The 13,170-nt window shown below is 42.8% G+C and overlaps 1 protein-coding gene across 1 annotated transcript in view; it reads left to right on the plus strand.

The window, feature by feature from the left end:
- Positions 1–10,042, plus strand: part of LOC144108822 (DDB1- and CUL4-associated factor 10-like) — a 45,710-nt gene extending 35,668 nt beyond the window's left edge. The window contains exon 6 of the mRNA XM_077642003.1: positions 8,625–10,042. Within this exon, the coding sequence (XP_077498129.1) occupies positions 8,625–9,359 (735 nt within the window). The 3' untranslated portion in view covers positions 9,360–10,042. The remainder of the gene's footprint in view (positions 1–8,624) is intronic.
- Positions 10,043–13,170: the final 3,128 nt, after the last annotated feature.

A 13,170-nucleotide genomic window follows, 5' to 3' on the forward strand; every position in this document is an offset into this window, starting at 1 on the left:
TGTGTGCAGATACTAATTTAGCCTTCATGTGACATGCAGTTAGGCACATTGTGTTCCTTAAACTTGGTGACCACTTGTTTGGAGGCATCAAACAATGTGCACATGTCCTCCTAGTTGACTTATCATAGTTGTCTAGAACAACAGCCCTAAAATCTGTAATTCAATTATTGGCTGTAGGCCCCAAGTGCAATTACTGAAAAAAGAACTGGTAAAAATATGTCGTATTATTATGGTGGGAGTGAAGAGATCTGGCCTTACATTTAAAGCATCAGGCATAATATTACGAGTTAAATGCGGAATTGCTCAAACTGGCACACATACCTGATTAAAACTAAAATGATATTCTGCGGTGAAAATTTCGTGGCGGTGCGTCTTCACCACGAAACTACACATGGGTGTACAAATATCAGCTGTTGTTGAACGCATTACGATTACCTTTTAATGCGCAATACTCTACTTAATGTTTGCACTGTTTTCAGTCCAATTTTTTAAGCAGAAAAATTATGTAGCGATGGCTATTGGGCGAGGGGAACAATAGCAACCTCAACTTATTCGTTACCACGTCAGTATGCATCAATATCCGGTGATATGGGTATTCGAAGTGCAATTTCAGTGCTGCCGTGCTCGCCGAAGACTTTTTGGGCTATCTAGTGGGTAGTTTAGTAGCTCTACTTTTGTTTATTGCGCAATTTGTATTTTTCCTTCAAGGCGGCAATTTTTATAACCCTTGAAGTTGAAGTTCCAGCGTAGTTCACCGCGGGGAGGCGCCAGCCGCAGGGACAGTGCATTCTCGGATTCAGCTGCATCTGCAGCAGATGTTTTTGATGCATCAAGCAGCACTGATTCTGACGATGATATTGCAGATGAATAAACTGCAACGTAGGCATTAAACGTGGGGGCCTTTCTACCCGCAGGTTCCGTTCTGAGCTTGTCTGTCTGTTCATTCCTGAAGCCGATTTCAGTATCGCACTGATGAAAAGATCGAGATTTCCGGTTTTTGTAGTATCTCAACATCATATGGCCAAGAAATACTTCCATTGGTCCAAAAAATTGACTTCAGGCTCACTAGAAATGAAGGCACCGACCTCGGATTAATGCTGTACAATAACCAAAAGCTGCTCACGAAAGCTGGATGTTTCAAAACTGGTACTAAATTGCCTGAAACATACTTCAAAGTAGTTTTAAATAAATCAAGACAATTGTAGAGTATTTTCAGGCAGTTTACCATCAAGCCTATCGGCATGAAAAAAGCACCAGGTTGCGGCTATCTAATCCGCTCTGCTTGTTCGTCCAGGTGACGACATGGGCTCTCTTTATCGCCGCGCCGCTATTGTCATCTACCCGTGATATCAACAGGCTGCCCTGCCACTTGAACGACACGTTTGATTCCGCATGACCGCAAGACAGACTCCTTTTCATCGCCGTCTTTCCATCACATGAAAGATCCGGATCAACAGCGACATCAATGGGGCCTATATGAGGAGCAGGCGGGACCCCGGCGCCATTAGTTGGCGTGACAACAACACCAGGATAGGCTAGCAAGTCCGCTCGGCTTGTTCGTCCAGGTTACGGCAAGGGCTCTCTTCAGCGCCGCGCCACTATCGTCATCTACCCGTGATATCAGTGGACTGCCCTGCCACTTCAACGACCCGTCTGATTCCGCATGGCTGCAAGACAGGCACCTTCTCTTCGTCGTCCCTGCATCACATGAAAGGTCCGGGTCAACAGCGACCTTATATGCTGCCTATAATGAAGAGCTGGCGGGACTCCGGTGTTTTTATTGGGCGTGAGAACAGCATCAGGATGCCTGAGCTTAAAGACAGGCAGTGTCGCGATAACCCTCTATTCTGTAGCATACGTCACATGCAATCGGAGTTCTAGACTCAGAAGAAAAACTATTCAGTTTTTTTTTCATCCAGCTTGTCAGTTCCGTCCTCTGAAATTTTGATCGATAGAGCATACAGGCTCGGTGGGTTCGCATCGGAAAAGGCAGACCAGTTATTGCCAACGTTTCATCTTTCAAAGAAAAGCAGAATATACTGCTTAACAGTTCTAAGCTGAGAGATGAAAAAAATACGTTTATTGAGGATTATATTTCATCACCCGTCACGCTCGAAAAAAACTGACCGAATTTGGCAAATCCCAGCTTTTGACATTCAAGCGTCGCTTCTACAAGCTTTTCATAAAAGATAATTGCTACACCTACAATCACTCTGATCATTCCGTTCATGAATTCCCAAGCGCCTTCCCGTTACCGACCAAAAGTTCTGAGGATTCTATGATTGAACCCACAGTGCCTCCGCGCCACCGACCGAATCTGTTATCAAACAGCACTGCAGAAAGGGCAGCGTAACTAAGTCCCCGGCCAATTGTCCACTGTTTTTCTTGTTCACAAATATTCGTAGCATAGTAGCTTAATACGATATTTTTTTGTTAATGTTTGCGATGCTCACATTGTATGTCTGACTGAAGCCTGGCTATCGGCGAAGCTAAATAGCAGTGCTTACCTGTAAAAAGCGCTATAACATTTATTGGTGTTAAAAAGGGCCCAGCTTTGGCGGAGACGTGCTTGTAGCTGTTACTGATACCGTTATGTCTTTTCCGATCCACTTTGTGAACGCATTACCTTTTCCTGCTCGAAATTCGCACATGCTATAGGAAATTAATATTGGGCGTTTGCTATCGTCTGCCGTCTACCTCCCCCACCTTTAACGAACTTCTTGATGTCATCCATATGGTTTCCGTCCGTTATCAGAGCAGTACCTTTATTTTACTGGCCGATTTTATTTCCCCATCATAAAGCAGTCTAACGCGAGTTCTTATTGTGATCCTTCTTTAAGTGAATACGACATGTTCTTGAATTCGTGCAGTAATTTTAACTTCACCCAGCTTGTAATGCAAGCAACTCGAATTTCACCTACTGCGTCTAATATTCTGGATTTGGTGCTCACCCCATCGCCAGATCTTTCACAGCCCATACCATACTTGCCAGGGTTTTAGTGATCATCTACTGCTTCATTTTCTGGCTTGCGCAATTCCCCATTCAAGAAACCACAGTAAACACAATCATGGTTGCAAAAAGGTTGATTTTGATTATATTATTCGGGAACTGTCTGTTTTCTGGATGGTTACACAGCTTTCATGATCACTGCGTAAATGCTTATTGGAGCCTGTTTAGAGAAAAATTTGCTGCGCTCAATAAAAATTATGTTCCACGCTTAGTCATCACCTCTAATCAACAATCACCATGGTTCACTAAATAGTTAAGACGGCTGTCTAATAAGAAAAAAACGCATGTTCCATTCCGCGAAACATAACCAGTTCCCAAGAACGTTGGACTGCTTATCAGGCTGCGGCCCTTGAATATAAAAGTGCACTCAAGTATGCTAAAGATGTATTTCTCACAGACGCATTACCTTCATTTTTAATAAATAACCCTAGGCAATTTTGGAGCATACTTAACAAAAACGACAATTCATCCATTAGCCTCAAAGACTCCAGTGACGAGCTAATCCAATCAAATTAATGTACAAATGTCCTCAATGGTGTATTCGTTCAAGCTATTTACAAAAATAATAATAATAATTGGTTTTGGGGGAAAGGAAATGACGCAGTATCTGTCTCATATATTGTTAGACACCTGAATCTGTGTGTTGTAACCCCTGCATATACCAGTGCTGAATTTTTACCGATGGATTCTATAATCTTTAACAAAAACTTTTTCATCAAATGCTGTTGATAATATTAGTTCAAAGTTCTTGACTAAAACCAAATTATATAGCGCAATAATAATGTCTCACCTATTGAAGCAATCTCTAGAAACACCTGCATACCAGATGCCTAGAAGGTCGGTAAGGTGATTCCCTTGCACATGTCTGGTGATCAACATTACCCATCTCACTTATGGAGCACGTTATTTACTCTCACCTTGCATCATTCCTTGATTCTAATGACTTTTTTACTGGCATTCAAAAGGAATTTTGGAAGTATTCTTGTAAAACATAGCTTTTGACCTTCACGCATGATTTAAATTCACTCCTTGGGAGGGGTTCTGTTGTCGCATTCATATTCCTCGATTTTTCAAAGGCGTTTCCAAAGTCTCTCATCAACTACTTTTTCTTAAACTAAGTAAACTTAACCTTGACCCTAACGTTCTTAGGAGGCTGCATTCGTTTCTCACTAATCGTTCACAGTTATTTGCCGCTAATAACGCTTCTTCCTTCACTTCTCCCTGTGAATATGGAGCGACAGAAGGGTCTGTACAAGGGCCTCTGCTTTTTCTTATATACATCAATGACTTACCTGACAACCTATGTTAAACAATATATTTTGTTTCAGATGACTGCGTCGTATACTGCATTATTAATAGTGACTCTGAGGTAGTTCTTGTTAAATCGAATGTTAATCATGCTCTTGAATGGACTAGCGGGTGGAACATGGAAAAACTTAAAATGCAAGTATATGCGTGTTTCTCGTCGTAACACCACCTTACCTTCATATCGTCTTAATTATAGTAGCCTTGAGTCTGTCCCTTTTTATAAATATTTAGGTGTATCTATTTCCCATAATCTTTCTTGGAAAGTGCATATAGATCATGCAAGCGGCAGCGATAGCCTCATGGTGGGCCACATATGCCGTGACTTTATTCTTTCTTCTAGCCCCGTAATATTGCTACCCCAAAGTCGTTGGTTCGGACTCAACTGGAATATGCTGCATCCATCTGGCACACCTATCAAGAGACACTAATATACCATCTTGAATCTATACATAACCGTGCGGACACCTTTTCATTCTCTCGAATTATCACCGTAACTCTAGTGCTGCTGTCATGAAATCAAGCTGATCACTGCCACTGCTGTCTCAATGTAGAAATATATTCCACCTTTGTCTATTTCACAAGATTTAGTAGATAACCTCATCCGTCAGAGCAAATTTAAAACACCACCTTGCTATCTTTCAGCTCACATCAATCATCGTAATAAAGTTGGTATTCTTACATGCCAAACAAATCACTTTTACAACTCATTCATCCCGAGCACATTGGCACATTAAAGATACCTTCCCCAATTGGTCGTTGAAATATGTGACCATTCTGTGTTTAAATCTACTTCTGTTGACCTGATGGTAACATAGTACATGGAATTTTTGCGCACTGCCATTTGTTTATTCTTTTTCATCCCATCTGGGGTTATAAACAAACCTTGTTTCTTTTTTTCATTTTCACAAATTCTGTTGTTTACTTGCATCACACTACATTTGAGCAATAGTTATTTCCTGTCCGGTCGAAAAAATTTATCTTTATGCTTTTTTGCGTGCCATACTTGTCTGCTTTTATTCTTTGCTCCTAATTTTGTGCTAATAGCTATTCATTTGTTTCATTGCATTGCTGTAACCTATTCAAATGGGCGAGCCATAATTTTGTTCACATTTTCTATAATAGTGACTGCTGTTCATTTTTTATTATTGTGTCCATTGTACCCGACAGCCTTCTGTAATGCCCCCTGGCCCTGGGGGTACTGAAATGAATGAATGTATAAATGAATAAATAATAAATAAATAGGTAAATTAAACATAGATAGAACAATAACAGAAATGAAAACTTATTGGCTATATTGAATTTATTCCTTGTGCTGAAGGGGTTGTGTATGAAGTGCCGTTCACGTGCGGGAAGACCTACATAGGCCAAACAGGAAGGTGCTTAAATACCCGCCTACGAGACCACAACACTTCTCTGAAAGGAGCTCCGTCCTCAAATCTGGCTTTACATTATAGGAACTGTCCCCGGATAACCAGCCTGATTCTTCTGAAAAATCATGTACACCCATCTTTAATAAAACTAGAATCCTGTACAAACACAAAGATAAACTAACAAGAGAAATCAGTGAAGCGTTTCATATTCATAAAAACATTGACTCATGCGTGAGCACCCCCTCTGTAACAGTTCATGACTGTGAACTAATGTATCTGGATTTAAGTGATTGATTTATCACTGTGGCTTTTGGTGTTGCGCACGCGCCCGTGGTTGTCAAATGAGTATATTTTGCGTGTTTTTTCTAATAAACTTTCAGTTGTTAGTCAGCGCTGGTCCTGTCGTCTTCTTTCTTTTTCCCTCGTCTACGCGCTGTTATTCCCAGCAGTATGTACCAACTCGCTCAACTCTCCGTTTTATTGAAGGTGTATTGAACTGTTAATAAATGCTTTCAACAAGCACATTCATTATTTCTTACTTTACATACCAAACGCGGTTTGAAATAAAGCGCATATATTAAACTGCAGAGTGCCAATCTGTGCACGCTCGGACGGCAAGGAGCAGGCTTTGCCCCATTACATCGGTGACTAGTGGCCGTTAGCAGCACGGTTTACGCGTTATATCACATTAGCCAACAGCGCCACAGATGAAAAAGTGACGAGAACTGCTGGTAGCCAGGCGGTCGGTATCCGTTTTCATCTCTCAAACCTGTAGATAGTGCCCCACAATTAGTGACATGGTGTGTTGATGTATCTTTCCAGCAGCCGTCTTCTGCTCACGTCTTCTGTGCTCACAGAGAGGAAGTGGTGAAAATGGCGGTAGCTTTCGTTCTAGCCTCCCATATTTTATTCGATACCGCTGTAATACAAGGAAGCACTCATTTGGCGTTTGACCTGTCGTCGCCGCTGCTTGCCGTGGTGCTTTGCGAAGAAGCCAACGTAACTGGTGTTTTCTGCTAGGTATTTTTCGGCCTCCGCAATCCTGCAAGCGACTTCAAAACGGTTCTAATGCTTCAGAAAAGGTCTCTTTCATAATCCGCTGTTTTGCCGGTTTAAGTTTTGTTGCTCCAGCAAGGCTTCTTGTCGAAATTGCTATCACACATTTCGGATATATTGAAATTTATTGATTTTTGCCTATTTGCCATAATTAGTTGTTCTTCAGCAGAGCAAGGGACAAAGCACAAGACAAGTGCACAGACACGCCGCTCTGTGTCTGTGCTCTTGTTTTGTCCTTTTCCCCCGTGCGTTGCTGAAAAACAATGTCACGCCAATTTGTCCAAGCTTCTACAGTTTCTGCTATAATGAGATTTCACGGTGTTAACTTTATTTTTATGTTGGTACATCATCTCAAACCATGTGACAGATATATTTTGTGTGTTTCTGCCATTTTTTGCTTCTTTAGAGAGGTTTTTAGCTCAGACTGATAATGTCGTAAAATACATTTATGAAGCCATTATTTGATACATTTCGTTTTACTTTGGAATTTTTTGCTCGGAGTGAAAAATTTATATCAAGGGCACTGAAAGTGCCTTTTTTCACTGTCAGGAAAAAATTTCTACTTTAGAAATATTGTGAGCTATAATTTAAAAAATTTAGTGCCTAGTTCAAAATAAATTTGAAACAATTTGTGCGTTTGTGATTGTTTTATTATTTTTCTTCAAAAAAATAATACCTTGTTAATGCGTTTTTTTTTTATTTTTAACTTTTTGTGTGTTTGCTGATTCTTCTTGCAATATTGACAAGTATTCGTTTTGAAATAAATTTCTTCAAAAAGCACATTCTATTGCCGCCATTTTCATGAATATTGCATTTTTTACACATTGTTTGCAGGAAAAATTTCTGTCTGAGACTTATCAAAAACAATCATTTTTTTCATGGTGACTACAGTTAGTGGCACGGCATTTGTGCTTGCTGTATGCATGCAGGCACTGACTACATGTGCCAGGCGCACTGCTGGACAAGAGATGAAATTTCCTGCTACTGGGGCCACCTCGAGTTTAAGTCTCTCACTCTTGCCAGCATGCATTTACCATTGTGCCAGCTTATTTTTCGAGTACTATGAAATGGTTATGTCCACATTTGAGTAAGGCCCTTTAAAGGACCTTGGGCACCTAATTGTAGTTGCATGTCTTCGTTCAAATGATGCATTAGACATTTGAATCACTGCGTGTTATTCATGTAGTACCGCTAAATAATTAGAATTAAATTGCTTCTTCCGTGCTGTTTCGGTTTCATGAACTGAACGATGATTGTGACTGTGTAGTTTGCCTTTAGGTGACATGAGACACAAAAAAATTTGCACTATACACACTGATGTGTAGTTGTTATTCGCTACAGCACTTATAAACCAGCCTGATTCAAGAGCTGAAATTACAAAAAAACGATGCATCAGCAGTTGTATTACAGATTTCATGCCTGACGTGGCCTAAAGATCAACTACACGTAAGAGCCACAGTCTGGTTGATGAAACCGAAACAGCGTCAAGAAGAAATTGAATTATATATTATTTACCAGTGATCGGTAATTATCACAGGCAAATCATCTATTTACCGTCTATTGCGTCATTTGAAAGATGGCATGCAAGAAAAAAACTTGGTGTCTAGTCCTTTAAATGTTGTCACTGCACTTTTTCTGGAACCATTGGACAATTAAATGGGTCAGATGCGAAGCTTTCTCTCCCCAAATATAAGTCGATGGCTTTACTCATAGTTTCCCTGCGCACCTGCTAAATATGCTTTGTCCCCAACCTGCTTTACTAACAGTGCCTGTGTACTTCAGCATAAAAAAAGTTCGGGACTCTTGTTGAGGTAAACAGGTTTGCACTGTCTTGTTATATTCAACCTCATGTGAGCTTATTTCATTTCTGTTGCGCACAGTGGACCTATGTACATGACATTCAAGAACCACCAATGACCGAGGGCAACACCATTACCAGCCACAGTAATGCTCAGAGTAGCTCGTACGAGGGACAGGTCTGGCCCAGCACGGACTCTGAGCTTGACGATGAGCTGCACATCGAGGGACCACCTGAGCGGGAACCCCAGCAACCAGCGTCTGCGTCCCATTGGACTAACCCCTTGGAGCGCCTGTGGACACCATCGGTCTTCATTCATGAGGAACCCACAGAGCTTTCCGATTCCCGCATTTTCCACCTGGCGCAGGGTGGCCCCTATGGACCAGTACTGACTGAAGGGGCCGTAGAGGATGCTGTGAGGCTGCGTCCTAGTGAACCACCTTTTATGGGCCTCCAGCCATTGGGAAGGTCGGGCACATCCGAGGATGTCCGGTGCAAGGCCGCACAGCCAAGGCTGCTTCATTACACCCAGGAGCCCAATTGTGGGATGGTCTGGATCGAGCAGCTGTGCTTCAGCACCGACGGAAGACTCGTGTGCTCGCCACTACAGCGGGGGGTGCGCCTATTAGCTTTTGACGCAGACTTACGGGAACTCAGTGACTGTGTGCCCACGTTGCCTCCTCGGCCACTGGTCCCCGTGCTGACCAATGTGAGCCACTCCAACTACGTTGTGAGCACCAATTTCTCACCAACCCATTTTCTGCTGGCCTCTGGCTGCCTGAGTGGACAGGTGTGCTTCCACCAGCCTGTGTTGTGAGTTTAATGGACCATGAATGCAAAGATGCACATTTTGCCTTACTGCCCATGGAGTCCCAACAATTCATGGACTATTAGACCCAGTGTTGGAGGTGGTACATCATGAAAAAGCAACCCCAACAACTTGACAAAACGGGCAAGTTGTGTCGTCAGGCTGAAATTTGTTTCATGACCAAATGTGAATGCTAATAGGTTGAGCATTTTGGTTAGCAGAAGGCGAGGGCAAAATTCAAGAAATGGTTTTGTACTGGTGCTGGGGGAGTGAACTTCAAGTACCTTCTATAGTCCATGACATAACTGCCCGCAGTGCCAGCTGTATTTCCTAGTGCTTGATGGCTTGTAATAAGGATGGCGGTGAGTTGAAAAGTGTGCGGTGCCATCCTTGTGTTTTATGTGCTACACTGGCAAAGCAGCAAATTTAAATTGCGTTTTGGAAGTTCATGCTTTCGCATTTTGTTCGGAGGTATCACTGCAGATGCAGACAAAGGTATTTAGTGTAGTGAAACTGAGTAGGGGTCCTAGGAGACAAACATGATGTAAATTGCTTTAGGCTATTTTCATCATTACTGCCACCATTGCGGGCGCCAATTTTGCACAGCTGGAACATGCGCAAAAGTGGCATCAGCATAGTGTGCACTTTAGAGCTGCTGATTGCATGTAACTATTCTTTTTAAAACACTTCAACTGGCCATGAAGCTCTTGTATAACAAAGTTGGCTGGTGGGCTTGGTATGCCACCAACAATAACCACGCCAGTTTTGTGTTCATTTGGCGAATGGTGCACTTTACAAGTTTGGCCTACGTGGGCAAAAAGTGTATTGCACTGTTGACTTGAATTTTTGTAAAAATTTTTAGAAATAAAAACTTCTATCAGAGTGGTCCCTAACATCCAAAGGTCCTACCAAAGGGGCAGCTGGCGGGATGGCTGCCACGAAAATAATACCGGTGCCTCTCATATCTGCTAACCCGCCTTTTTCATATGGCAGCTCTGTGCATGTTTGGCTCTTCTCCTCCAGTTCCACTTGTTGAAAATGAAACCGCGTGCTCCTTCTGTGGATGCGTAGTTCATGTTAGTGGCAGGTGCATGCGACAGACGGCAGCAGCTGTCGAGCATACTCACGTGCCACTTTGCGGGTGCAGCTGGCTCCTTGTGGAGCCAGATCGCGCCTGTGTCGCCCAGGTCCGTTTATTTTCATTAAGTAGCATTCAAACGCTCGCCACTCCCCAGAGGGCGCCGTATGTAGTGAAAATTGCTTTTGAGGGACGGGAATTAACTGTAACTGTCACACTTGATTTTATCTGGCCTGCTTGCACTGACCTGCCTCAAATTTAGCAGCAGTGCACCAGAGATTTTCGAGATCTACTTTGCGCACTCGCACTGCCTCTTTTTTAAAGCTTGGCACTGTTGCAGTTTTATTAGGCTAGACCTGCTAGCACTGAGTCGGGATGGACTTGCTTAGCCCGACACTTAACCCGCTTCCGTCAGGTTTATGTAAAGGAGAATTTTTGTGCTGTACAGAAGCGCATGTACAATAAACACGCATCTATTGTCTGTACAGATTCGGCAATGCACTGGCTATCCCATGTTTAGTGTTTATTTGTCCACTTAGCTACAACAACTATCTTGTAATGGCCTGTCAACACAAGACCAAGTTGCACAATGAGTAGTGCCTGGTGTCCAGCAGGAGACACAACAGACTTGACAAAACTTGTATATATCTACACATACAAATCTACGAGCTTGAGCTTGCCTTCAGAGAATGATGCAGCGCTGATTGGTCTTGCAGGTCTGAAAAATGTACCAGGCACGTGAGCCACTTATGCTATTTAGCATGCACCTGCGCAACAATCAACACACGGTGAATGCCTACAACCTGCTACTGTTTGCACCTCTTGCTCTCCTTCTGGTGTTTGTAAGGAATATTCTTATGGCATCACCAACCTTGTTTGAGCATCATATCATTTTCAGAGAGCGCCCTCCAGACCTTGACAGACATTGGAGACTAGTGCTTGTGCCTTTTCTTACCCAGTCTGAAGTTCTGACGTCTCCACTGTTTTACAGGCAAGTGAATGCAATTTCCCATGTATGGCAACAGCCTGCTGCTTTGAGAAGCAGCAAATTGTCGTGCTTCTCATGAATGCTCCCTCCAAAATGTGTCTGGATACCGTGTTAGTTTGGCTTTCTGTGATATATATTGATTCGTCGTCACACCCCATAGTGTTCCAATGAGGTTCCTCACATTGAATCAAATGAACTTTGTGTGACCCTGTGGAAGCAAGGTCCTGCCTTGCTCCACTTAACATTTACAATTCTATCTATTCAGTGTTAGTGAGGCTTAAAGCAGGAGCGGGTGCTTGAAAGCAGCTAGAGAAGCCAAAGATAGCATAGTGCTGGTCGAAGCCATTGGCAGAGGCAGGTACAGCGTTTCAACAACCATAAAAGGCAGAGTACTAGAAGTGAGGCGTGGTGTAGTGTAGATGGATGCCCCCTACAAAAAGTTTATTACACTAAGTACCCAAAATCACTTTTATTTAGAAAGTCATCCGTTTAATGCCAACTTCTCAAGTGGAGCACAAATCGTGTTTTGCACTAAAAATAAATGTTCTTGAATCCTTTTAAAAGGCAAATTTACACTACACAGAGCAACCGTTTATTGTTCTTCTGTTTAACACTAGTCACTTAGTGCCGCCTGTATGCAATGGCACCACATTTACTGTAGATCGGGGCTAATCTGCAATGTGTTGGTCCTGAAGCATTTCAAGGTATTGGGCTACAGTAGGTTTGGGCTGGATGACAGTAGTGTGCAGCAATACCTTGTCAAGGATAGCACTGCCACAATTAACACGAAATGCATCTATCTCATTGCTTTGTCCAACTGTTCCACTTTGCGCTTCCAATGGACCACACTGTAGCTACTGCTCGCCAAGTATTTTTGCATAGTAACGACATGGCACTGAAGAGGGCTACAATTTGTACTTTGTGTCTGGCTTTTTTTCTTTCAATACCTAGGCAGCCCAGAAAAAGGCGTTGTTGAAGTACAGTACATTTTAGTGGGCACTCTCGGGAAACTCCGAGGCCGGATGGGATGAGGTCTGGGACTTGTTCCAACGAGGCCTCGCTTTGCTAGCAGGGAGCAGGGCGTCGCGCCAAAATGTCTGCACGCGACGTGTTTCCGATTCTGAAAAGAGCTGCCACCCCTATTACAATCACGCCTTTATACTTAGTGCTGCGGGCCGGACACATTTTTCTTATTTCTCTCCTCTAGTCCTAATGTAATCTACGTCATCATCACACATATTGTTGGTGCTAAATGGCGATGCGGACATGACAATGTCTGTTGCTGCTAGTATCGCAGCAACGCTGGTGCCCTCTCTTGTTCAGTAAGGTACCCAGACAGGAGGACACTGCAGGGAAAGGAACCCTAAGGAGTCTGAGCAGGGTGAGTCACCGCAGCACGACTAGCGGAACAGTCAGACTATGAGCCGTGCTGGTAAAATATCACTCGCGAACATCTGTACATATTGCTCTCCAAACAGTTGCCCAAATGCCGATGTGCAAACAGTTTGCGCCAAGCATAAACAATGCTGTTATTGTCAGTTACAACTTAAGAATGTGAGAGAAGCAATAACTTTGCAGAGTTAAAATTGTCATTTGGGCTTGCCATTTATTAAACGGCTTGGAACTGTAGCCACTCATATCAAAAATGCAAACCTAGAGCAACGTTATAATGTGAACGTTGAAGTTGCACAAGACCTAGCTCTCTTATGAATGCAAGTCGTTTGTAATGGAAAGGAAAATATGGCCTTTATAGA

The sequence above is a fragment of the Amblyomma americanum genome, chromosome 10 (genome assembly GCF_052857255.1).
Source record: "Amblyomma americanum isolate KBUSLIRL-KWMA chromosome 10, ASM5285725v1, whole genome shotgun sequence".
NCBI lineage: Eukaryota > Metazoa > Arthropoda > Arachnida > Ixodida > Ixodidae > Amblyomma > Amblyomma americanum.